Source organism: Narcine bancroftii, chromosome 2, assembly GCF_036971445.1.
Source record: "Narcine bancroftii isolate sNarBan1 chromosome 2, sNarBan1.hap1, whole genome shotgun sequence".
Lineage (NCBI taxonomy): Eukaryota > Metazoa > Chordata > Chondrichthyes > Torpediniformes > Narcinidae > Narcine > Narcine bancroftii.
Window position 1 is genome coordinate 82,206,291 of NC_091470.1, and position 27,437 is coordinate 82,233,727.

Consider the following 27,437-nt stretch of genomic DNA (forward strand, 5'->3'; position numbering starts at 1 on the left):
GGAAGTGCTACACGTGCCCACACCTCCTCCCTCACCACCATTTGGGGGCCCCCATCCGTCTTTCCAAGTGAAGCAACATTTCACTTGTGAAAATCTGCAGGGGTCATCTACTCCATCTGGTGTTCCTGTTGTGGCTTCCTCTACTTTGAGAGACTGGATGCTTGCACTGTCCACTGTGATAGTAGGGATGTCCCAGTGGCAACCCATTTCAATTCCCGCCCCATTCTCCTGCTGGCATGTCTGTCCATGGTCTCGTGTACTGCCAACTGAGACCACCTGCAAATTGGAGGAAGAGCACCTCATGCTCTGTCTGGGCACTCTCCAACCAAATGGCATTAATATAGACCCCTGGTTTCTGTTAATCCTCCCCTCGGCTCCCTCTTGCCCTATCCTTTCTTCCAGCTCCCCACCTCCCGTCTTCTCTCTTTCCCTATCCGTCTGTCTTCTTTCCTCCAGCTCTGTATTCACAGAGCTATCCCTCTCTTCTGATCAATTCTCATCTTTCCTCCCACCCTTGCCTATCTATGGCCTCTTGGCTGTTGGCTTGTGCTCCTCCCCTGCCCGTTCTTCCCTCCCCTTCTCACCTTTTTATTTAGGTGCCTGTCTGCTGTTTGAGTATAAGAGACGGTTTGATTATATATCTTTGCTTCCTATAAAGCACTGTTAATTTAACATAAACGATTTCACTTACTTTATGGTTCTTGGCCATCATCTGCGTAACAGCTTCATTCTTCCCGTAATCTTTACTTGAGACAAGCTGAAGTTTTTCTGCTACCCAGGATTCCAGTTCTGAAACATCTGCAAGGAACTAAATTGACATCAAGGTATTAGTTCCTATTATTCGCAGCAATTGGGAGGGTGACACACTTGTTCAGGGGCATTTTGTAGAGGTTGTTGGAAGAAGGATGCACCTCAAGGGGCAGCATATGCACTGATTGCAAGAGGCTGGAATATTGGGAAGATCTTTCTGGTTCTGATGGAGCAAGGGAACATACATAATTGACCAGCTGAATCCAGGCTGACTAGCTGGATTGCTAGGCTGACTCATTAGTTTGCTTTAGTGTACATGACAATAAACTTGATTTAGATTGGCAGGGAGACAGATGCAGAAATCTAGAGCAAACTAGATCAGGTGCAGGAGGAATTAAGCAGATCAAGCAGCACCTCTGGGGAATGGAATTGTTAATATCCTGGTCGAGACCCTGGGTTGGACGGAGGGTCAAGAGTGAAAACAGCTCAAGTTCATTGTCCCATGTACCAGGGTGCAGAGGCAAAGGTTTGTGTGTGAGCAGTCCAGCTTGACATCCCACACAGAGTACAGCAAATGGGACACAGGACAGAGTTACAGAGAGAGATCAGTTAGAACAGAGCAAAGACAACCTTATTGTACTTGTGTGAGGTTCGTTTAAGAGTCTGATAGTGCTGGAAGAAACTGTTCTCGATCTCACACTTGTATATCTTCCTTCTGATGGGAAGAGGGGGAAAGGGAATGTGGCTGGATGGGATGTCTTTTATAACGTTGGGGCTGATTTTCCAAGGCAGCGGGAGGCATAGATGGAGTTGATGAAGAGGGAATGGGTGAGGAGGTGGGGGGGTGCGGGGGGGGGGGGGGGGCTGCTTGTGAGATGGACTGAGCTGTGTTCACATTCCTCTGCAGCTTCTTGAGGTTTTCGGAGCAGTTCCTGTACCACACAGTAATTCACCCTGACAGTTTACTTTTGGTGCGGCTGTAGAATTTGTTGAGGGAGGCAGGTGACATGTTAATTTCCTCAGGCTTCTGATGAAGTAGAGGTGCTGGTGTACTCTCTTGGCCATCATGTAATAGTGGCTGGAAATATTTACTCCTCTGAATTCAATGTCTACTACCTCCACCTTGGTGTCATTGATGTGGACTGGGGAGTGAACTCTACCCTCTTCTGGAAATCTGACGTTGATGGGGAGATTGTTGTCCTGGCACCAAGACATTAGACCCTCCAGCTCTATTCCAATCCATCATTGTTAGAAATCCTGCCCTTGATATTTTAAAGAGAAGAGGGTAAGGAGTGAGAGGTGATAGGATGGGCAGGGGAATGTAGTACTGGGAACACTTCACTTCACTGGGCTGTACTGGTTTTGCATGTCCCACCACAGTCTCCGTGACCCAACCTACCTGGTGGAACCATACTGATTGCTGTAGCTTCTTCCTCCTGTCATTGCAGGCCCTTTTTAGTCCCTCCCAGCTGGACTGGAGCTCTGTGCACTTGCCCTCAATACCTTGGGCCATGAGGTGCTGAGAGCTGACCATATGCCTGCCAATCTCCAACACCTTCTGGATCTGCTGTTTGTGGGTCTTCACTTCAACCTGTAGCTCCTACATCAGATGAAATATTCCATTACAAAAGGACCAGGATAACAAGCCTCACACTCCATGAGAGAGAAAAAAGGGGAAAGGGAGACTAAGTATAGCACAAATGAAGAAGGGGAACTGAGACTGTGCAATTCCAAAATCTCTTGCACAGCACTTTACTACAACCAGTCAGTGTGCAATACCCCTTTTACCTAGCATCCAATTAAATAACATGATACTGCTCAAGTATCATCTCCATCTGTACCCAATCAGAGAACACAATGATGTACCTAACCCACCCTTTCCCAGCAACCAATGGTACAGCACATGGTTGACCTGCTCCTCCAGTCCCTCCCAGCATCCAATTCTGCAAAACAACATTGTATGCTTTCCCTTACCAGAATATGTTCAAAGGCCATTGGATAGATCTATAGATCAGAAGGATATAGACCAAATGCAGACAAGTGGGACTAGCCCAGAACACCAGCTTTGTTGGCTTAACGGGCCTGTTCTGTGCTATATGACTTGAATACACCTCCCCCTTCCAACATCCAATCCTATTACCTAATATAGTACCCAATTACACTGCAGTTATTGTTCAGCTGTGTGGAACCTTCAGTTTTTAAGTTTAAAGCATGCACATTCTGTTAACCCAAGCATTAATCTCCAAGTGGAGCCAAGGGACATGCCCCTGCAACTGGGTCCAGTAATCACCACATGCTGGAAACATCCCAAGATTCAGTCTCAGGGCCAAGCTAACAGCAGGGAGAGCCCAACCTTCTGTTTCCACAGCAGGCTCTGTGCTGTATCCAGGGACTTGCCGCAGTTACTCGAGGAAGCATTTGGCATCCGCTCAGCAATCCACTTCATCTCCAAATCACTGTTGTGGTGGAACTCGTACAGAGCCACCATTGCTTCCAACAATTTCCTTCTCTGTTCCAGGGGAATCTTGAGAGATTCAAACCTACATGGGTAGGGGAAAGGCAATAGAGCAATCAAGTCAATTAACTTTGAAATATTGACTCTTTGATCCAGGTGGAAGACTGATGATTAAACAAGTAAACTATTATTTTTAAAATAAAAGGACCATGCATGATGCTTTTAATTGATGCAAGAAATGCTTTCATTTCACTCTCCAAGATTCTGTACACCAGGATCACCATCCCACTCCCCTACATCACAAGCTCCAGGATTCATTCCTCAATTCAACACATGGAAGCCCAATATCGTGAGAGCTGGGATCCTATTCCTCTCCCCAACATCCTGAGAACTGGGTTCCCTAGTCCATTCCAGAGATTCCAAACACCAGGATCTACATTCCACCGCCTGACATCCCAAGCAGCAGGGACCCATAGAACAATGCAGTACAGAAACAGACCCTTCAGCCCATCTAGTTTGAGCCAAATAATTTATTCCGCCTAGTCCCATCGACCTGCCCCCAGACCACAGCCCTCCAGACCCCCCCCCATCTATGTACATCTCCAATCTTCTAAATGTCAAAATTGAACCACTTCCACTGACAGCTCCTTCCACCCTCTCACCATCCTCCGAGTGAAGAAGTTCCCCTCTTAAATTTTTCACCTTTCACCCTTAACCCATCTCCTCTAATTCTTGTCTCATCTAACCTCAGTGGAAAACCTGTTCACATCTACCTTATCTATACCACTTTTAAATTTGTATTCGTCTATCAAATCTCTCGTCAACCTCTGACACTCCAGGGAATAAAGTCCTAACCTATTCAACCTTTCCCTACAACTCAGCTCCTCAAGTCCCGGCACCCTCGTAAATTTTTTCTGCACTCTCTCAATCTTATTAATGCCCTTCCAGTAGTTAGGTGACCAACACTGCACACAGTACTCCAAATTTAGCCTCACCAATCTCTTAGACAACTTTAGTATAACATCCAAACTCCTGGGCTCAATACTTTGATTTAAGAAGGTCCACTTGAGGGGTCTGAGGACAGAGCTCACTGCAGAATGTCTCAATTTTTTTCCCCTCCATCCAGGTACCTATCCTTCAATTCAGTTCAACCTTGCTCACACTGCAAAGATTGAGTATCAGTTCCCCAGTTGGATCTCTTAGATCCAAGAGCACAGTCTCTTCGATCCACTCACTCCAATGAAGACCAACATTCAGCATCAACGTCATTTTCTTCAAGCATCCTTTCCAATTTGTCCATTCCTCTCCTAATTCCATCTTCATCTCCTGCTCCATTCAGGCAGCCTCACCAGATGAGATGCTTCTGTGTCTGTTCCAGTATCCTCTGTGAGTTAAAGTGGCCAGTCGCCATCTTCTTGGCTCGATTTACAATGTTGTTCATTTTCTCAGCGAGTTCATGCGTGTTACCCTCCAGCCATTTGTGTTCCTTCAGTAGAAGTCTGCTCGACCGCAGGTCATGGCCTGAGTCATTGTTCTGGAGCATCTTCTCGATTTGTTCCAGCTTTGCTTTGGCATCCTGGAAAGAGAAATATAATCAGTAGAGGTTGAATTGCAATCAAACCTCAGCAGAGGTGAAAGTGGACCTTACACTTTGCTATGCAGAACATCAAAAAAAACCCTGTAAATCCTGAAAATAGGAACTAAAAACCGAAAATGGTGGAAACACTCAAAAGGCCAGGCAGCATCCATGAAAAAGAAACAGAATTAATGTTTCCTTCATCAGAACTAGGAAAGCAAGAAGTTGTCCATTTTCAGAGCAGAGAATGTGGAGGAGGGATGGATAGAACAAAGCGAATATCTCTAGGAAGGTGAGACCAAATGAATTAATGTGACAATTAGACGTGATTGTACTTTGTCTGTGCTCTGTATTCATTATTAGTGGAACTGTGGGACACACCCAACAGGCCAAACTCTATTAAAAGACAGTTACTTCCAGCATCATCGGACTCCTGAACAAACCTCACTGGTAAAATAACACTGATCTCTTTCTGTAATACTGCACAATGAACCGTGTTTTACGTGCAGCACGTTGTTTGGGATGCCTTTCCAAACTATTTGAAAAACACACTTTCTCATTGCACCTTGACACACGTGATAATAAATTTGCAGATGAACATGAGCTCCTCTTTACTCTCAGTCCTGCTGCAGGGGTCTCGCCTGGATCATCAATCCATCCATGCTCCAGATATCCAATCATTCAGTGCATTGAGTGTCTGGAATGCTCTGGCTAGCACTCTAGCCACAAAAGCTAGCATTGATCAAAGTTTTGAAGATAAAGGGAAACAAGAGATGTTGGGGATGGCTACAGAAGTTGATGAGGAGTAAGATTTATCAACAACCTTACCGAAAGTGGAGTACGTCTCAAGGACAAAACGGGCTGTTCCTGCTGTATGGCTTCATCAATATCTTTAATTATTATTTCTTAAAAATAAGTCGAATCTAGCTAATTGGCCCAAAGATGCTTGGGTGATCTGAATCACTCCATCTTCTCCTGTACACTCTGAGCACAATGTTGCTGCCATATAGATAATGGAATGCACATTCCAGATGGAGTATTCCAAAGCTGATTATCCAAGTGTTTCACAAGGATGGATGGAAACTCTTCACTTGTCATAACCATGGCTCATGTTTATTCAATCTAACCAGTGTCAAATATTGTTTGTGTGCTTTGTACTCAAACCGCACCACGTACACAGAATAAAAGTTCAAGTGCTCACCTGCAGCAGCTCCATGAGGTGCTCCTGTTGTCCAGCTTGCCTCATTTTATCCCCACGTTCGCCCATTTTAATGAGGAGCTCTTCCCACTTCTTGCTCAATGTCACAAGTCGGGATTTGATGACATCCCTGGCATAATGATTCTCATGGATGAGGTTGTTTCCTGTCTAATGATTCAAACACAAAGAGTTTCATCCCTGCTGTTAAATGATTCTCTGATGGGTAAAGCATGATGCTCTCATACTGTTTCATCTGTACTTTATACCCTGCACTTTGTCTTTTAATAGTACACTCTGCTTTTTAAAAAAAATTATTTCACTACCTGCTATACTTAAGTGCAAGTTCACTTGCCTAGATAGCTGGGAAAAAAAGCTTTTCAAAAAAACAATTCAATTCAAAAACAGAGTATGCTCAAGGTACATTAACAGCAGATGAAATATCCATGTTCAACAATATAGAAGGTAGGGAGAGGTTGACTGCATGTTGTCTCCAAACATGGCTAGAAAGCACCATACGATTTTGGTTATTATCTTATTGATGTGGTAAAAATGAAGCTGCATACCCCTTAATACAAGAAAGATTTGTTTACTTAGCACACGTCTGCATTAATGCAGGTAACATAGCAGAAGATAGAACAAAAAGAACACCATTTGTTAATTTAAAAGACTATTTACAGCATAGCTCCAAGGACAACAGGCCCTAGACAAATCCAGAGAAACCAGTCTGCATTCCGCTGGGAAGATGAGATAAACAAAACATACAAGGGACAATGTGTACAGGAGAGACAGACAGAGAGATGGACAGAGAGAGGACTCAACCACATTATTTATTCATTATTTTCACTACTATTGTGCTATTGGTGTAGAATAGATTTGGATGTTAAAAGCTGGCACATATGAACATTGAAGGCCATCTATAGCAGCAGAATTGTATTCCATCTGAATATATAACCTCAAGGCTTGGCACATCCCTTACTGTATCACTACTATTAAGCAAGGCAACTGATCTTGGAGAAGAGGATGCAATGAGCAAGATTATATTTACATAAAGCTGCAACACAGGACTGCACATGCACTGGATCAACAAAAGAAATGTGCAATATTCAGATCCTACAACCGATCAGGTCAAATTTCTGCCATCCTTCCAAATGAAACAGCGATTCATTTCTTTCAGTCTCGGATACTGTATTCAATGTTCACAATGTGGCTTTCTCTCTACATTGGTGAAACCAATGGAGATTGGATGACTGCCTTGAGAGAACCTGCATTCCGTCTGCAGGAGTCTCTCAGAACTTGTGAAATTTCGCTTGATTTCTCCATCCCTTTGCCATTGTGATCTACTGTTAGGAACTCCTGAACTGCTACAATGTGGCCCAATGTAAGCTCAAGAAGCAATACCTCATCTTCCTTTTGGACTCAGTGGTGAATTTTTCAACTTCAGAGAACATGCTTCCTCTCTGTGTGTCAGAACTGGCCATTTCTAGTGTAAGTAATCCATCTCTGATACTGGGTCAGTTTATCTCTCTCTCTCTTTGCAAGTCCTACATTTTGCACCTTTGCATCTTACTTTATCTGTATTCTTGATCTCTAACTGCCCTCCTTATTCCATTGATCTAATGAGCTCTACAATGCTGACTTCACCCTATCAGAGATATTTCCTTTGTCTGATTCATCCTTCTCCATCTTCTGTGCACTTTAAAACCAATTTCCCTGGGTCTTTGCAATGAAATGAAGGGCGGCACAATTAGCATAGCCGTTAGTGCAACACTGTTACAGCGCCAGAGATCGGGACCGGGATTCAAATCCCACACTGTTTGTACATTCTCCCTGCATCTGCCTGGGTTTTCCCTGGGTCTCTGATTTCCTCCCACCATTCAAAATATACCGGGGGGGGGGGTTGTAGGTCAATTGGGTGGCACAGACTCATGGGCCTAAAGGGTCTGTTACCGTGCTGTATGTCTAAGTTGAATTAAGAAATGCTCACTCTGTGTCACTACTCACAGATGCTGCCTGACCTGTGGAGACCAAGCATTTTCTATTTTTATTTCCAATTTCCAAGCAAACGTTTGATTTTCATTGACTTGACTGGTATCCCATTAGTGCAGTGAGCAGTGGGCACTATCTAAAAATACATTGTAGTTACTTGCTCAAGTTTCTCTATCATACCCTTCAGCACATGACCTTTACCACCTAGAGTCCAAGGCTGGTAAAGTCCACTTTAATGTTCACAGACAGATACACACCTGCTTTAGGTCCTCTACTCGGATTTGGTTTGCCATCACCTCCTTCTCCATGGCCTCGTGTCGCTTCAGTTTGCGAAGGATGTTCGTGGGGTCTCGGTATGATTCATCTGAGGCAATCTCATATTTTTCATCTATCCACATCAAGAGTTCAGCTGCATCTCTGTAGAATTCCTTGAGGGAGAGTGAAGAAATGAATGAAACAAGATTTCAACCCTGGATAGAGTTGACACTGCACCTCAGGAAAGAAAAACTGGATTGGTCCTCACATTTTTGTCAGATAGGAATATATTATCAGGTTCAAATTAATGAATGGTTTATTGGTGGTACAGTTGGCGTAGTAGTTAGTGCAATGCCTTTACAGTGCCAGAAATTGGGATCAGACTGGGGTTCGAATCCCGCGTTGTCTGTAAGGAGTTTGCACATTCTCCTCAGGTCTGAGTAGGGGGCTCCAGTGACCTCCCACCATTCAAAATGTACTGGGGGTGTAGGTTAATTGGGTGTAAAAATTGAGTGCCATGGGCTCATGGGACAAAATGGCCTGTTACCGTGCTGTATATCTAAATTTATTAAAAAATTCTTATATAGAACATAGAATCTATATATTCCCATCAACAAAAAACACAAGTACAAGGTACAAATGGAATGAAAGTCTTACTTGCTGCAGATTCCCAGTGTAAATTGCATAAAAAGAGAAAGAAAGGATAATAATAAGCAAGAAAGATGAAAAATAATTAAAAAAATCATACATAGAAATAAGTGGTAGTACAAAAATATCTTGTGTTATTGGAGCAGACAGATCTTTCGTGGTCCTGGGATAGTATTATGCTAAGGGTAGTATGAGGAACCTGATAGAAAAACAACTGTATTAAACCCAGAGGGGTGTCTACACATTCTGCTGGAAGGTAGCAGCAAGAAGAATGCATGGCCAGGGGGGTGATGCTGGCTGCCTTCTTGAGGTAGTGCCTCACATAGCTGTGTTAAATGGATGTGCCTGTGATGGATTTGGCTGTGTTTGCTACTTTCTGCAATCTCCTCCATCCCTGGGAAATCAGGTTTTCATACTAGGCCATGATGCGACTAGTATGTCAATCGAGTATTTGACAACATGCCAAATCCCCTCCAACTCCTTCGAAAGTATCATAGTTGCCTCCATATGCTGGCCTCAGGAAAAGGCTGTTGTTCTGTGGATACCCAGGAACTTGAAATAACTAATCTTCTCCAGAGTTACCTTGTCAATGAATACAGGTGCATGGTTCCCTGATTTCCCCTTCCTAAAGTCCACTATAGACTATTTGGTCTTGCTGATGTTGAGAGCAAGATTGTTCTTCAGCCACCACACAACCAGATTCTTGATCTCCATCCTATATTCTGACTCATCATCGCCCATTATTCAGCCAACAATGGTGATATCATCAGCGAATTTGTAGATTGCGTTGGAGCCGAATGTTGCTCTACAGTCGTGGGTATAGAGATGGTAATGAGTTTATTGTCGTACATTTTGTATTTACTTGCAGCTGAACAGGTACCCATAAAGAAAACATAACCAATAATGCAGCATCAATAGGAAGTAAAAGTTAAGCCTTGTGGAAGGGCTCAGGACCGAAACGTTGGTTATCCTTTATGTCCCATAGACGCTGCATGACCTGCTGAATTTCTCCAGCATTTTTGTGTATTGCAATACAATCACACCATTTGCAGACTTTGCTGTTTAACTCTATTAAGCTTCTTCAGTGTTCAGATACCATAAGGATCACTTTTATTTCCTTTTCTATCCAACTCTTTACTCTGGCAGAAATCCCAGTATTGCATTCAGTACCATATCTCCAGCTGTGGGTTAGGAATAAATACTGTACCAAATTTCCAATGACAAAGTGTGTATCCAGAGGGTACTAGTCCCCAGAAATGTGGCTGGTAAAGCAGGTGAGTTTGACCAAAGCCTGGCTCCATATTCAGTTCCTGTTTGTGCCCAGAGTGATATTGACCAGCACTTTTGGGTATAGGATATCAGTGCCTCATCATTCCAAGTATTCCAAGCATGAGATAACTCTAACTGTTCCTAGTTCTCCAGGTGTAGCCATAACCATGTTTTGTATGGACTCATTGGGCTAGAAATCCACCCCCCTATAAACTGCTAATCTGGTACCACTCCATCTGCACCCAATTTTCATTGCACTACAAGGGCCACATTTTGAATGCAGAGTGAGCTGCTTTCCAGGTGCAGACCAAATTAATTCTGCACTTGTTGACATTGGGGGTCAAGTCCAAGAGGGTTGCTGGCCACAAAAGAATGCCAGTGCAGGAAGTCACTGAGCTTTTGAATGGGAGGGAAGCTCCAGACTCACAAATATGGACCTGGTAGCTGAGGTAGAAGGGTGCAGGGATGTTCCGAACAGTAGCCCTGCCCCAAATTCATTCATCGCTAAGGCAAAACCACTCCGGGAGGGCATCTCTCTCATAAGTCAGCATGAAAACGAACCTGGAGTTTCTTCGACTCTAAGAGCCTATTCCGCCGATAGTCACTGCTCCGTTTAAGATCATTCCATCTGTCAATGATGAGAAAAACTCTTTTCTGGATCCTAGAGATTAAAAGAAATATTAAAACTCAAGTTCAGAACAAGATCTCTACAATTTATATAAACAAAATAGAGAGAGTGCAGAGAAGGTTCACGAGAATGTTGACAGGATTTCAGGGTCTGAGTTACAGGGAAAGGTTGTGCAGACTAGGGCTTTTTTCTCTGGAGCGTAGAAGATTGAGGGGGGACTTGATAGAGGTGTTTAAGATTTTAAAAGGGACAGACAGAGTAAATGTGGATAGGCTTGTTCAATTAAGAGTGGGGGAGATTCAAACTAGAGGGCATGGTTTAAGATTGAAGGGGGGAAATTATAAGGGGAACATGAGGGGAAATTTCTTCACGCAAAGGGTGGTAGGGATGTGGAATGAGATTCCGACAGACGTGGTCGAGGCGGGATCATTGGTTAAATTTAAGGAAAGACTGGATCGTTACATGGATAGGAGAGGACTGGAGGGGTATGGACCGGGAGCTGGTCAGTGGGACTAGGAGGGTGGGGATTTGCTACGGCATTGTCTAGTAGGGCCGAACTGGCCTGTTCTGTGCTGTAAGTGGTTATATGGTTATAATTTGGAACACAACCAGCACAAACGTCATACAGAGGGATTGACCATTCGTCCCACCCCCCGGAATGACAGGACTTCGCTGTGAATGAATCTGATTTATCTGTTATGTTAACATGCTAGAAACCCAGTTCAACCATAATCTTGTTACTTTGCTTTTTAGCAAATTTTCTGTGAATTTTTTAAATCCAAAAGGATGCCGAAATGTAACTTTTTTGTGATTGCTCATAGAACTGTGATTTTCACTGTATGTTGCTACATATAACAATAAATAATAAACTAAACCTTAATGTCTGCACTCGAATAGCTACTCAATTTACCTTCATGACAGATGGGGCTACATTGGCAGAGTTAACTTCAAATTACTTTGACCTCAGGGTCTACCTTCTATCTTTCCCAAAAGGTATGACAGAAAGGAACATTATCATGCTGCTTTTCACAATCCCTAAAGGTGACAATGTGCTCTTCAGGTAATGAAACATATTTGAAGTGCAGTTTCAAGATAGAGTTGAGAAGAACAAAACATTGGAACAGTGAAAAGCTGGATGATGCACAACGACTTCAAAAGAAAAAGAACAGAATGACTCCAGGTAAGATTAGTAATTTATAAAACCTACAAATCAATCTTAGACTGGTCTTCATGCGGAGACTTTTTAATGATGCATTAGGTTTAACGGGATCACACCTCAGACCATAATACAAACTCCATCTCTCCTCTATTAATATCAATTACATTTCCCACTGCCTTGGAAAAACAGCCAACATATTAAAAGACTCTTTCCATCCTTGCCACACTCTCTTCATCCCTCTTCCCTTTGAGAAGAAGATTAACAAGTTTGAAATAAAGGACCACCAGATTCAAGACCATCTTCTATCCTGCCATTATCAGACATTTGAATGAACCTCACAGTAGTACAATGATATTGCCGTTGCTATGCATTAACTGCTTGCTCTCTCTCTCTCTCTCTCTCTCTCTCTCTCTCCATAGCTCTGTAATCTACTGCATTGTTACTGCTGTACTAGGTATAGGTTGAATAACTGGACTGCTTACAAAACTTACTCATGGCACCTTGGTACATATGACAACAAATTTGAACTTTCCTGACATGACATGAATAGATGGGGAGAGGACTTCAAATCCAATCACAAGGGCAAAATAAATATATGGAATGTATATTTATGTGATATCTGACCCAATTACCAGTTCTACAAAGCCCTGATGTTAACAGGGGGCCACTAAGTACAGTATCATGGATCATGGAAATCAGTAGTAGTCAATATCCATGTGGGTGAAACTGGTCTTTATGAGTTTACTGTCATGTCTTTGCATTGATTTGATCGGAATAGTCAGTCCGGCATAGCTACTGGTTTATTATCACCCATTCCAATTTTTTTTAACCAGAAGACTTGATTCACTCCCTCTGCTTCAAGACTGAGAGGGAGGGAGGGAAAGAAAGAGGCGAGGGAGAAAAAGAATTGACAGGAGAGAAGAAAGAAAGTGAATAGGGAAAGAGGAAAGGAAGGGAGAGAAAACTAGTTGCTGGTATCTAAACAGGAGTCTCAGCTGCAATTACGCAAGCATCCAATAAACTAAATTGTTCAACGATATCAGCAAACTCCTGTGATTCTTCATCGTCTCAGATGCCAGTTTAATTCCAGGAATAAGGCCTTTAGGAAATACATGGGTCTTCTCAAGGCCGTAGCGTGACCAGAGAAATCTAACATATAGAAACTAAGAACTAAAATAACTGTGATAATATCACCCGAGTTTAACTGGGGCTTGAAATAAAAAGGATTCATGTGGCCTAACATATATAAAATCCTTTTAGTTATATTGAAACAAAGGAAGAAATGAGAACAAATGAAAGGACCATGTTACAAAGGAAGCCCCGGGCTGCCTTGGTCTGCTGATTGCTCCCAACATTTCCTTGTTTTATTTCTGGCTTCTTTCTGTGTTTCTCTGTGATTCAAACAGCAGAATTTGTTCATTGACAAAAAATAATTGCCTTGCAAAATGTAACAATTATACATTAGGGGATGTGAGAGATGAGAAAAACTGACATTGCAATATGAACATGAAGAAATGAAGAAAATAAAATTGATACACAAGTAAATGAATGAAGCCAGTGCAAACAACATGAGACATGGATATTAGAAGGCAGGAGGCTGACACTGTCTGAGTAAGATAAGAATCTCCTACAGCAGCAAGTTCACTGAATGAAGGAGAGAAGGACAGACAATTGAGAATAGAAGTAGAGTTAGTCTGAACGAGATAAGGGTCGCCAAGGCCCAGATAGAATTAGCAAGGCTTGCATAAATAATTAGAAGGTCTTAGACAGTATTAGCAAGTTATACGTATATAATTAGTAAGCCATACACAGATTTTTCAAGTATGTATATTTAACTAGTAAACCCTAGACAAGATTAACGAACCCTGCAGATGAAGGGACTGTAGCCCTGAGAGTCGGGAAGGTGTGAATGGGGACAAGGGCTAGGATGTGAATAAGGACAATGGGAATAATGGCATAAGAAGACACCGACAGGATACCCCCTGGTCCTCCAAGTCTACTGAAACTGCACGTAGGCAGGAAGGATTGCCTCTGCCAAACCCATCCAGGGGGCAGAAGAATGTAAGGGGGAGGGTATTCTGATACTGAAATTTACTGTATAAAAGTTGGGTGAGCCCCAGTGTATGTGTGTATTCCCAGGGTAAGGGGAAGCACCCAACTTTGCATTGTTGTGGTAATAAATGTTCCTTGTTCTCACTATTTGTCTCGAGCAATTTCTTTAAAGGTACATCTATTTCTAACAGAGAGAAGGGAATGAAGAGGAAGCCACTCCAGTTGCTAAGCAGCTCATACATACATTTTGCTGGTGTAGTTGCTACTCTGGATGAATCTAGAGGCTCTGTCCTGGATCCCCTGAATCCTCTGGTCTGTCAGTTTCAGCACATTCTCAAAGTCTTCTTGCCTCTTCAGAAGGCTGCTCACAGAGTCCACAGAGTCCTTTGAAAATAAATTCAGACCATTATAGCCTTAAAATCTCAGGCTCTCAGCTTCGGTCAGATAATTTCCTTTGAGCCGTGTCAACAACAGAGCACTCAGAAGGGGTGGAGGTTCGTCTAATGCAGAGACCTGAACTCAATGACATGAGACTCCAGGCATCCACCTAAAAGCAGGCGGATCCTTGGCTTAACATCTCAAAGAGGGCACTGTTGGAAATGCCTTCCTTGAGACATGAAACCAAGGTTTCGCCTGCTCTCGGATGAATGTTAAAGTTCTTGTGGCACTGCATTGAGATGAACTAATGTCCAACCTTGATCCCTCAATCAATTTTGCGAAAACAGATTATCTGGTCATTTCAGTATATGATGTGTGATTTTGCAGTGCCTGGAACATTTCTATCACTGCAGCAATGATTATACTTTTATAATGCATTAGTAACTCCAAAGAAATCCTTTTTCAATCAACATCATCCTGGACTTGAATTACTGATGGGTGTCAGTCAGGACAATGGTAAGAAATATGTTTCTCCAGATTTTGCTGAGCATGCCCTATGTCCTCGTATGGCATGGCTGTGTGGAGATTTCTGCCCAGCATGTCAACAAGGTCACATATACCACAGTTTGGTAAAAGTACCATTGTTGTGACTAGGCCGGATCTGGTTGATGTGGTCAGCTCCAATGACCATGCTTCAATCCTAACCTTTGGTACTGCCTGTGTTGGGTTTGCACATTCTTCTGACATTGTGCCGTTTCTGTGCACATCTCAAAGGTGCGCAGGAAGGTTAATCGACAATGATGAATTACTCTGATATGGATGGGAGGGGCGGCCAGAAAATGCAGCTAGGGTTAGTTATGAGAGAGGATAGTTTACAGGGGAATGGGGGTGATGGCTCATAGGAGGAATGGACTTGATGGGCTGATCTTTATGAATTTGGAAAATTGAATCCAAAGATGTAATTTTACTAGTGTTGTGGATACAATTGTGGATATGGAGAGTCTGTTTAAAGGTCAAAATAGAAAATAGGGAACTTTGGCAACTTTTTTCTTAATTTGTTAAATAGAACTTATAATGGTGGGTGTAAGTGCCACAAAAGAAATCCCTTGTAGGTTTTTAAAAATGACTAGATACTGTGCATTGCCACCTGGAGCACAATCTAACGATGTTCTATTAAATCTTCTTTCTCAATAAATATACTCTGCACGTTTGTTTTATTATTGCATTGCTTGTTCTGCTTAAACATGGACTGACTTGCCTGGATTGCATCCAGAACACTGTATCTTGATAGACTGAGCAATAAACAATTTAATTCAAGTCATTAGTGCAAAAAATAGCCACAGACCAGAAGTTTTTATGATACCCTTATGAGATCTTGCCTTTTATTTCCACCTCTTCATTTCTCATCAGAATTTAATAAATTCTTTTACTATATCCTTTCCTTAATTTTTAAAAAAAAATTAATTTGTAATTTTGCAGACACCCCAAGGGATCATTCCTCCCCTTTTACAGATCAATTTATATTGAGCCCTTATTTCCCCTCCACTCCCCATCTTTCATTCCCCCTCTCTCTCCAACATTAACAAAGAAAGACATAGAACAATTATTAAAGATGATAATGAAAATACGCTTAGAGAAAAAAAGGGAGGAGAGGGGGAGGGTTGCTGGTCACGCCTCTGATTTACTTTCTCATTCTTGACATTCCTAGGCTTGTATTATGTGGACCTGTTGCCCACAATCTCCTTGTGAGAGAGACATTGGGAGGGTTAATCACACTTGTGCCTGAATGTATCGCAAATATGGCTGTCACACCTTAATGAATGTGTCGTGTCTCCCCCTCAAGCTATAGGCAATTTTCTCTAGGGGAACACAGCTCCACATTTCTGTGCTCCATCGCGTTGTTCTTAACTGAGTCAGATTTCCAAGTGACTGTTATGCATTTCATGACCACTGACAAGGCACCTCTTACAAATTGAATTTGGTGTTTGGACAACCTCAAACTCATGTCCATAATATCCCCAACAGGAACAGTGCTGGATCCTGTGGATATTCCACCCTTGTAATTTTTTTTCTAATTGTCCCCTAATTCTACCCAGAAGGGACTCACCTTGGCACATAGCCAGGTTGAATACACAAAGGTTCCTGTCTCTATGACGCATCTAAAACACAATTCTGAAATTTCTGGTTTAACCTTATGCAATTCTTCCTTTCCTTAATTCTTTACCAAAACATATTGTGCTATGTCATAGAGCCATAGAGAGATACAGAATGGAAACAGGCCATTCAGCCCACTGTTCAAACCAACCATCCAGCACCTATTTTTACACAAATCCTACTATCACTGATTTTATTCTCTCCAGACTCCCATTAATTCCCCCAACATTTTTCTACTCCCCTACACTAGGGGCAACTCACAGTGCTTGTTTTCTCTATTGCCTTGTATTCCACTAGTTCAAAGGAGCAGATCACAGTGCATCTGCTGAAACACAAAAGTCTGTAGACACGGTGATTGTAGTAAAAACACACCGAAATGCTAGAGGAACTCAGCTGGTCTTTTCAGCGACTGTAGGAGACAAAGATATATTGCTGACATTTTGGACCAGTGGATCTGCTCCTTTGAACTGGTGTGGTATCTCTCTGAATATTACAACCAGGTGACTTTGGGCACCAAACGAAGAGTTCTCATTCCTTACTCTAAGCTATGCAGGTACTCTTGAAGCAAGCAAAGGAGGTATTCAGGTCAAAGTCCCCCTATACACAGACAATGTTGGAATCTTCTGTTCAGACACAGCAGTGATCTGCAGACTGATCAGCATCTGTGATCAGGTTGAATCACCATTGAGGGCCAGGGTAAACCAGAAGAAGAGCAAGGCAATGCTCTTTGGTAACTGGTCTGACTGGTCCACCATCCCCTTCACAGTCATATCTGATCACCTGAAGGTGCTGGAAATATGGTTTGGAGGGGCCAAGGCTTGCAACCAAAATAGGTCGGAGCAGATCACAAAGGTTCACCAGAAATTGGGTCAATAACAGAGAAGAATCTGGTTATCAGGTGCGAGGAGCTCTTGGTACTGTTGCAGCCATCCCCCGCACCTCCACCTTGATGGTCACCAATACAGTCTTCCAGTTCATATGGGAATCCAAAATGGAAAAGGTCCGAAGGAGAGTCATGTAAAATTTGCCATACAATGGGGGCAAAGGCACACGCAACATGGCCCTCAGCCTGATTACCATCTTTTTTTTTTTTTTTTTTAAATTTTTTTATTTTTCACACCATAAATCACATTAGCCATGATATACACAATTTCTTTTTCACACATATACAGTGACTTTTTCTCCCCCCCACCCCCCCCTCTCATCCATTTTAGGTATACAATCTAGGTTGCATTAAGCCAGTCAGACAATGTTGTCATTCAACAAAATTACACCAGAAATTCTACTGAGTCCATTCTTTTCTTTCCTTCTCCTTCCATCAACTTAGGTAATGTTTGTCCCCGGTAGGTTTTCGCTATTGTATTTAATGTAAGGCTCCTATACTTGTTCGAATATTTCAATATTATTTCTTAACCAATATGTTATTTTTTTTTAATTATTTTTTTTAAAAAATTTTTTATTTTTCACACCATAAATCACAATAGCCATGATATACACTTTTTCTTTTCCACACATTTACAGTGACTTTTTCTCCCTCCCCCCTCCCTCCTCCCAAGCCACCCCCCCATCCCCCCCCCTCTCATCCATTTTAGTTATACAATCTAGGTTGCATTAATTCAGTTAGACTATGTTGTCATTCAACAAAAATACACCAGAAATTCTACTGAGTCCATTCTTTTCTTTTCTTCTCCTTCCATCAACTTAGTTAATGTTTGTTCCCGGTAGGTTTTCGCTATTGTATTTAATGTAAGGCTCCCATACTTGTTCGAATATTTCAATATTATTTCTTAAACTATATGTTATTTTTTCTAATGGAATACATTTATTCATTTCTATATACCATTGTTGTATTTTCAAATTATCTTCCAATTTCCAGGTTGACATAATACATTTTTTTGCTACAGCTAGGGCTATCTTAACAAATCTTTTTTGTGCATCCTCCAAGTCAATTCCAAATTCTTTATTTTTTATGTTACTTAGGAGAAAGATCTCTGGATTCTTTGGTATATTGTTTTCTGTTATTTTATTTAATATCTGATTGAGATCATCCCAAAATTTTTCTACTCTCTCACATGTCCAGATTGCATGAATTGTTGTTCCCCTTTCTTTTTTACATCGAAAACATCTATCAGATACTGTTGGGTCCCATTTATTTAACTTTTGCGGTGTAATGTATAGTCTGTGTAACCAATTATATTGTATCATACGCAGCCTCGTATTTATTGTATTTCTCATCGTTCCAGAGCATAACTTCTCCCATGTTTCCTTTTTTATCTTTATATTTAAATCTTGTTCCCATTTTTGTTTAGTTTTACCATTTGTTTCCTCATTTTCCTTTTCTTGCAGTTTAATATACATATTTTTTATAAATCTTTTGATTAACATTGTATCTGTAATCACATATTCAAGGTTACTTCCCTCTGGTAAACTCAAGTTGCTTCCTAATTTATCTTTCAAGTAGGATCTCAGTTGGTAATATGCCAGCGCTGTATCTCCCGTTATATTGTACTTATCTCTCATTTGTTCAAAGGATAAGAATCTACTTCCTGAAAAACAATTTTCTATTCTTTTAATCCCTTTTTTTTCCCATTTTCTAAAGGCAAGGTTGTCTATTGTAAAAGGGAGTAGCTTATTTTGCGTCAATATTAGTTTTGGTATTTGGTAATTTATTTTATTTCTTTCTACATGAATCTTCTTCCATATATTGAGGAGATGGTGTAATACTGGAGAAGTTCTATGTTGTACCAATTTTTCGTCCCATTTATATAATATGTGTTCAGGTATCTTTTCCCCTATTTTATCTAATTCTAGTCTCGTCCAGTCTGGTTTTTCCCTTGTTTGATAAAAATCTGATAGGTACCTTAATTGTGCGGCTCTATAATAATTTTTGAAGTTTGGCAATTGTAAGCCTCCTTGTTTATACCCCCAATATGTTATTTTTTCTAATGGAATACATTTATTCATTTAAATTTGGTAGTTTATTCCTTTTAATTTGGTTATGTATTCCATTAATATTTAAAGACATATAGTTCAGCATAGCCCTTTTATATTTTGTTTATCTTCTCTTTCCGTTTTTCCATCATTACCTTTCCTCCTTTTCCATTTCTGTTTTCTTATTTTCAACTCTTTATAAGACAACATTCCTACAACATCCAACATTTTCCTTATTCTCCTATTTCTATCTTATTTATCCCCAATCTCCCCTTCACCTCCTGAGTTGTCCTTTATCCCTTGTCGGACAACCACATCTCCCCTCTCCATTTGGATTTGCGAATCCACTCGCAAGCGTCAACTGATTTTGCAGTGACCGCTATTTCCCCCCACCCCGCCTCCCCCAGAAAAGATTTCACTTTTCATATGTCACAAAGGTCACTCTTTTAATTCCCTCCTTATTCTCTCTATTCCATTACCTTCCCTTATTAATTCTTGTCTATACTATCTATATTTTCCTCTAAGTACAGATACATTCATGTATGCTCCTTGTCTCTATTCACTCTTATACCTCTTTACCCGCATACATATCAATCGTGATCATTTTTACTCTCATTACCCGTCTTCATCCCTCAGTCTATTTTTGTCTTTACCCACATACATATCAATTGTGATCATTTTAACTCTCATTACCCGTCTTCCTCCCTCAGTCTATTTTTGTAATTGTTCTGCAAATTTTCGTGCTTCTTCTGGATCCGAGAATAGTCTGTTTTGTTGTCCTGGAATAAATATTTTCAATACCGCTGGATGCTTTAGTATAAATTTATACCCTTTCTTCCATAAAATCGCCTTTGCTGTATTGAACTCTTTTCTCTTCTTTAGGAGTTCAAAACTTATATCTGGATAAATGAAGATTTTTTGCCCTTTATACTCCAGTGGTTTGTTGCCCTCTCTTACTTTTTCCATTGTCTTCTCCAGTACCTTTTCTCTTGTAGTATATCTTAGGAATTTTACTACAATAGATCTTGGTTTTTGTTGTGGTTGTGGTTTAGAGGCCAATACTCTATGTGCCCATTCTATTTCCAATTCTTGCTGTAGTTCTGGACATCCTAGGGTCTTAGGGATCCACTCTTTTATAAACTCCCTCATATTCTTGCCTTCTTCATCTTCCTTAAGGCCCACTATCTTTATGTTATTTCTTCTGTTATGGTTTTCCATTGTATCTATTTTTTGAGCTAGTAGTTCTTGTGTCTCTTTAGTTTTTTTATTAGATTTCTCCAATTTCTTTTTTAAGTCTTCTACCTCCATTTCTGCTGCTACTGCCCGCTCTTCCATCTTGTCCATTTTCTTTCCCATTTCTGTTAAGGTCATCTCCATTTTATTTATTTTCTCTTCTGTGTTGTTTATTCTTTTTCTTAAATCCTTAAATTCCTGTGTTTGCCATTCTTTAAATGACTCCATGTATCCTTTAATAAGAGCAAGTATATCCTTTACCTTGCCTTTCTTTTCTTCTTCTATTTCACCATACTCTTCCTCTTCTTCTTCCTCTGGGTTGGCCATCTGTTGTTTCTTTGTGCCCTTTCCTCCTCTTCTTTCTTGTTTCTATTGTCTTCTGTGGTCTCTTCTTGCTGCAGGTGTTCTGCAGCTGTCGTTGCCGGCTGTGGAGGTCGACTCCCCAGCTGGTCCCCCCTCCCGTCGGTGTGTTTTTTTTCATTCGCGGTTGCGCACTTTTACTCGGCTCTGCGAGCCATTTTTGTAGTCCATTATTTACCGACCTGAGGGAGCGGGTTTCTCTCTCCGCAGCGGGCCTCTTCGGACAGGTAAGGCCTTCACCTTTTTCCTCCTTTGTCTTCTCTTCCTCTCTTCTTACCGTTGCTTTCGACTTTTCTTTTTTTGTCGCCATCTTCTTTCCACCTTTATACTCACTTTTCTGTAACTTTTATTTCTGTGCCTTTGTGTTTTCTCTTGTTTTTCCCGACTTTTCTGGAGAGGGCTGGAGTTCACCGTCCGGCCACTACTCCATCACGTGACTCCTCAGCTCCTGATTACCATCTTCATGTGTGATGGCATCAGACTGTGTGTGGAACCAAAGCATGAATGTACCAAGTCCCACCATATGTCCCAGGTGTTTCAAAGGATGGGTCTGGCCCCATTGCCACGCAATGTTCCAATCAGCTGGACATTGCCAAATTACCTATCCTTTGTGGAAAGGAATTTTTTCAGACAAATACCTTCAACCACAAGTCCATCAGGCACTGAAAGACGAGAACTACTGTGGGGTGGTTCCCTGAACAAACTGTTCAGGTCATCTAATAGAATTCCTCATCGCCAGTGACAACTAACAAGGGAAGTTCATCAAACAATGGGGGTGGGGGGGAAACGGAGTAAGAAATTTAACAATATACAGTGATGGAAATGTACGGATGTGACACCAAGTATGTAAAAGGACTTTGAACACTTTTCCTATGAAAATAATTTATTGTGAATAAAATTTATTTTTTGAAAAAAAAGTGTCATAACCAATCACTGTGAAACACTGTATTGTGCTCAACAAATTCACAGACTCTGCAGGTGGAAATCTTATTAATAAGAACAAAACAAAAGACGTTACCCCAAGATCATTGATCTTCAAAAAGGCTTCATGACCAGACAGAGTTGCCTCAATGCGATCTGCCTCGTGGTTAAACTGCTGCAGCTCAAGTCCTCCCATCAGCTTTGCATTGCGTTCCTTCCACGCGTCGTCCAGCTCCTCCTGTACAGCCACTATTTTCTGCAATAATCTCGAAACATCGCAGGAAGAGCTCTTCTTTACTACTTGATTACCCAGGTCATTCAGATCCTTGAACCTTTCACAAATAAAAGATACACATTACCTCCTTCCTATCACTGACTAGAAACTCCACATACCTCAACTTTCCTCTATCTCTCACATACTACTCTCTTACATCCCCCTGTAAATCTCAGATAATGTAGCAAGCTTGTTTCTCATGGTAGGGGAATCTAGGACAAGAGGGGACAACTTCAGGATACAAGGGCATCAATTTAAAGCAGGAAAACTTCTTGTACCAGAGGATTGTGAGTCTGTGGAACCTGTTACGACAGGTGACTGTGGAAGCGAAGTCATTGGGTGTATTTAAGGCAGAGATCGACAACCATTAGATTAGTCAGGGCATCAAGGGTTATGCGAAGAAGGCCAGATAGTGGGGCTGAGTGGGAAGATGAATCAGCTCATGATGAGAATGGCAGAGCAGACTTGATGAGCTGATTTCCTCCTTCTGCTCCTATATCTTGTGATGATCCAACAATCTCAGGACTTTGGTGGTGCTTAACTGGGAGAATTTTCCAACAAATAACACCACAACACATTTAATTCATCTTCATTTAATTCAGCATTTTGAAATGCTGCTCATTATTACACTAAATTTTCCCATGAAGAAGCAAGCACAGGAACTGGGGTCCCAGAACATTGAAAGTGCGCACTGAACCTGTGGCTCCCGTGAGTTGAGTAGGAGGGTATCTTCTTCATGGATGCCACCTGATCTGCTGAGTCTTTATTTATCCCACATCTTTTATTCTATACCCCAACCAATGCCATATGTCTTCTTCATCATTCTATTGATCTTGCCTCTTTCAGGGAACTATCCACTTGGATCGCTAGGTCTGTTTCTTCCTTAGCACCCCACTGCACGTGTCCTAACATCTGATTTTTCAATCTGCATCACCTTGCATGTCAGGATTAAATTCCACCTGTCAACATTCCATCCAACTCTCCATCTGATCTATATCCTCCTCTGGCCTTAGGAAACCGACATGCAATATCACCAATTTTCATGTCATCTGAAACTTTCTCATCTTACTCCCTACATTCCCATCCAAGCACTGGTCACTTGTCAGATTTCCAAAGCACCCTTCCACCACTCCCCTCTGCCTCCCGTCACCAAGCAAGAGTGAGGCAAGGTGGTTGAAAACAAAGGGAATTTAAAAATGAGGTCTTGCTGGAAAGGGAGTCAATGAAGATCAGCTCAAGTAGACGATCAATGTAAGGGATTGGAACAATATTACAAAACAAGTATCACCCTGACAAGAAAATGATGAGAGACAAGGGTTAAAATCCTCAGAAGGGAAAAGGGAATCTTGGTTCTCTGATGCCTAACACCCAATGACAGGAAAATAAAAATTAGATTAATGTTGTCAGTCGATCAGAAGCATACACACTTGTATATGTGTATGTACCCTCATTTCTATTGATTGGACTCCTCCTTGTTGAGGTATTCATTTGTACATTATTTCTGCACTGTTTTTGTGAAATGTTAATTAATTTTATATAAACAAGATGTCACTCCTCAGTTATGCCATGAAATGGTTTAACCTCCAGACTGGAGTTTTTCTCCTTCAGATATTGGCAGGCCTGCATTGCAGCCCCAACATTAAGAGAAGCCACTTCCCCAAGGCACATTTGTCACCTGTGTTTTTGTGTGTTGATCACCAGCAGCAGATCGTTGTGTTCCTTCAGAAGGTTTTCGGCAGAACTCACATCAAATCCCATCTCCTTGCTGCTCAGCTTATCTTTCACGGTGCTGGCCCACACCAGGAGCTCTTTGCTTTCCTGGTTGAAATGCTGCAAATCATACGCATCTCTCAGAAGCTGTTTCTTCTTTGAAGCCTCAGCCTGTACCCTCTGCAACAGAGTCTCCACCTCATGCACCTGCAGCTTGATTGCAGCACTCTCTGCAGGATTGGTATCCTCAATGCTGGAATGACAAAGATAAAATGCTGAACAGTAGAAAATGAGCCATCATCTGTACGCCACAGTGAGAATAATAAAGGAGCACAAAGCAAAGCACTAGGGGTGAACCAATCAACTTTCAACATTTATCTCATGTCAGCTCATTTCTTGCAGCAATAAAGTGTTCAAATGTCACCAGATTTCAACTTGAAGTAATGATGGAGGACATTTTCTGAGCTTTCTTAATTAAGCAGTGGAACAAGGGAAGGAATGGTGAAGCAATATGGGTTCAGGCGACAATTGGATGACACAATTAGGGAATAATGTGAATGAGAATGCATGGAAAATATATTACCATTGATATTGCATCATAAAACAAGGAAGTTAAATTATTGGTTGATAATCTAGTTCATTGCCGTATGCACTGAGGTATAGTGAGTGTGTTTTGCGAGGAGTCTGGCTTGTCAAGCCATACATTGGGACAGTAGATAAAAACACAGGGTGGAATGCAGAGTTACAAAGAGAGATCGGTTAGAATAGAGCAAAGGTGACCTTATTTTACTTGTGTGAGGTTCATTCAGGAGTCTGATAACAGTAGGGATTAAATAGTTCCTGAATTTGGTGGTGCTTGTGAATCGTCTTCCCAACTACTCGAATTCCATCACGGCAGCTGCAGAATTTACATTAAGTTACTTGCGTGAATCTAGGAGTCACGTGATGGAGTAGTGGCCGGACGGAGAACTCCAGCCCTCTCCAGAAAAGTCGGGAAAAACAAGAGAAAATACAAAGGCACAGAAATAAAAGTTAAAGAAAAGTGAGTATAAAGGTGGAAAGAAGATGGAGACAAAAGAAGAAAAATCAAAATCAACGGTAAGAAGAGAGGAAGAGAAGACAACGGAGGAAAAAGGTGAAGGCCTTACCTGTCCAAAGAGGCCCACTGTGGAGAGAGGAGCCCGCTACCTCAGGTCGGTAGAAAAAGAACTACAACAATGGCTCACAGAGCCGAGTAAAAGTGCGCAACCGCGCATGAAAAAAAACACACCGACGGGAGGGGTGACCAGCTGGGGAGTCGATCTCCACAGCCGGCAACGACAGCTGCAGAACACCTGCAGCAAGAAGAGACCACAGAAGACAATAGAAACAAGAAAGAAGAGAAGGAAAGGGCAACAAAGAAACAACAGATGGCCAACCCAGAGGAAGAAGAAGAGGAAGAATACAGTGAAATAGATGAAGGGAAAGGCAAGGTAAAGGATATACTTGCTCTTGTTAGAGGATACATGGAGTCATTTAAAGAATGGCAAACACAGGAATTCAATGATTTAAGAAGAAGAATAAACAACACAGAAGGGAAAGTGAATAAAATAGATATGACCTTAACAGAAATGGGGAAAAAAATGGACAAGATGAAAGAACGGGCAGTAGCAGCAGAAATGGAGGTAGAAGACTTAAAAAAGAAATTGGAGGAATCTAATAAAAAAACTAAAGAGACACAAGAACTACTAGCTCAAAAAATAGATATAATGGAAAATTATAACAGAAGAAATAACATAAAGATAGTGGGCCTTAAGGAAGATGAAGAAGGCAAGAATATGAGGGAGTTTATAAAAGAGTGGATCCCTAAGACCCTAGGATGTCCAGAACTACAGCAAGAATTGGAAATAGAATGGGCACATAGAGTATTGGCCTCTAAACCACAACCACAACAAAAACCAAGATCTATTGTAGTAAAATTCCTAAGATATACTACAAGAGAAAAGGTACTGGAGAAGACAATGGAAAAAGTAAGAGAGGGCAACAAACCACTGGAGTATAAAGGGCAAAAAATCTTCATTTATCCAGATATAAGTTTTGAACTCCTAAAGAAGAGAAAAGAGTTCAATACAGCAAAGGCGATTTTATGGAAGAAAGGGTATAAATTTATACTGAAGCATCCTGCGGTATTGAAAATATTTATTCCAGGACAACAAAACAGACTGTTCTCGGATCCAGAAGAAGCACGAAAATTTGCAGAACAATTACAAAAATAGACTGAGGGATGAAGACGGGTAATGAGAGTAAAAATGATCACGATTGATATGTATGTGGGTAAAGACAAAAATAGACTGAGGGATGAAGACGGGTAATGAGAGTAAAAATGACCACGATTGATATGTATGCGGGTAAAGAGGTATAAGAGTGAATAGAGACAATGGGCATACGTGAAAGTATCTGTAACTAGAGGAAAATATAGATAGTATAGACAAGAATTAATAAGGGAAGGTAATGGAATAGAGAGAATAAGGAGGGAATTAAAAGAGTGACCTTTGTGACATATGAAAAGTGAAATCTTTTCTGGGGGGGGCTGGGTGGGAGAAAAGAGCGGTCACTGCAAAATCAGTTGACGCTTGCGAGTGGATTCGCAAATCCAAGTGGAGAGGGGAGATGTGGTTGTCCGACAAGGGATAAAGGACAACTCAGGAGGGGAAGGGGAGATTGGGGATAAAGAAGATAGAAATAGGAGAATAAGGAAAATGTTGGATGTTGTAGGAATGTTGTCTTGTAAAGAGTTGAAAATAAGAAAACAGAAATGGAAAAGGAGGAAAGGTAATGATGGAAAAACGGAAAGAGAAGATAAACAAAATATAAAATGGCTACGCTGAACTATATGACTTTAAATGTTAATGGAATACATAACCAAATTAAAAGGAAGAAACTGCTAAATTTACTGAAAAAGGAAAAAATAGATATAGCATTTGTCCAAGAAACACACTTAACTGAATTGGAGCACAAGAAATTAAAGAGAGATTGGGTAGGACATGTAACAGCAGCATCGTATAATTCAAAAGCAAGAGGAGTGGCTATATTAATTAGCAAAAATGTGCCATTTAAAATAGAAGAGGAAATAATAGATCCAGCAGGGAAATATGTTATGATAAAATGTCAGATATATTCGGAGCTTTGGAATCTACTTAATATATATTCACCTAACGAAGAAGATCAAAAGTTTATGCAAGATATCTTTTTGAAGGTAGCTAATACGCAAGGGAACATACTAATAGGAGGGGATTTCAATCTGAATTTGGATCCAAATATGGATAAAACGGGGAAAAAAATTAACAGGAAGAACAAAGTAACCAAATTTATAATTAAATCAATGCAAGAAATGAAACTTGTGGACATATGGAGGAAACAAAACCCAAAAGAAAAGGAATACTCATACTACTCGACTAGACATAAAACATACTCAAGAATAGACCTATTTTTGTTATCAGCTAGTATGCAGGATAGAGTAA

The 27,437-nt window shown here is 41.1% G+C and overlaps 1 protein-coding gene across 1 annotated transcript in view; it reads right to left on the bottom strand.

The window, feature by feature from the left end:
* sptbn5 (spectrin, beta, non-erythrocytic 5) overlaps positions 1-27,437 on the bottom strand; it is a 251,285-nt gene that overhangs the window by 142,561 nt on the left and 81,287 nt on the right. The window contains exons 19-28 of the mRNA XM_069915498.1: positions 23,903-24,190; positions 22,051-22,285; positions 14,221-14,360; positions 10,699-10,798; positions 8,223-8,393; positions 5,983-6,147; positions 4,555-4,781; positions 3,104-3,290; positions 2,150-2,350; positions 692-808 (exon numbers count right to left, since the gene is read on the bottom strand). Of these exons, the coding sequence (XP_069771599.1) occupies positions 692-808; positions 2,150-2,350; positions 3,104-3,290; positions 4,555-4,781; positions 5,983-6,147; positions 8,223-8,393; positions 10,699-10,798; positions 14,221-14,360; positions 22,051-22,285; positions 23,903-24,190 (1,831 nt within the window). The remainder of the gene's footprint in view (positions 1-691; positions 809-2,149; positions 2,351-3,103; positions 3,291-4,554; positions 4,782-5,982; positions 6,148-8,222; positions 8,394-10,698; positions 10,799-14,220; positions 14,361-22,050; positions 22,286-23,902; positions 24,191-27,437) is intronic.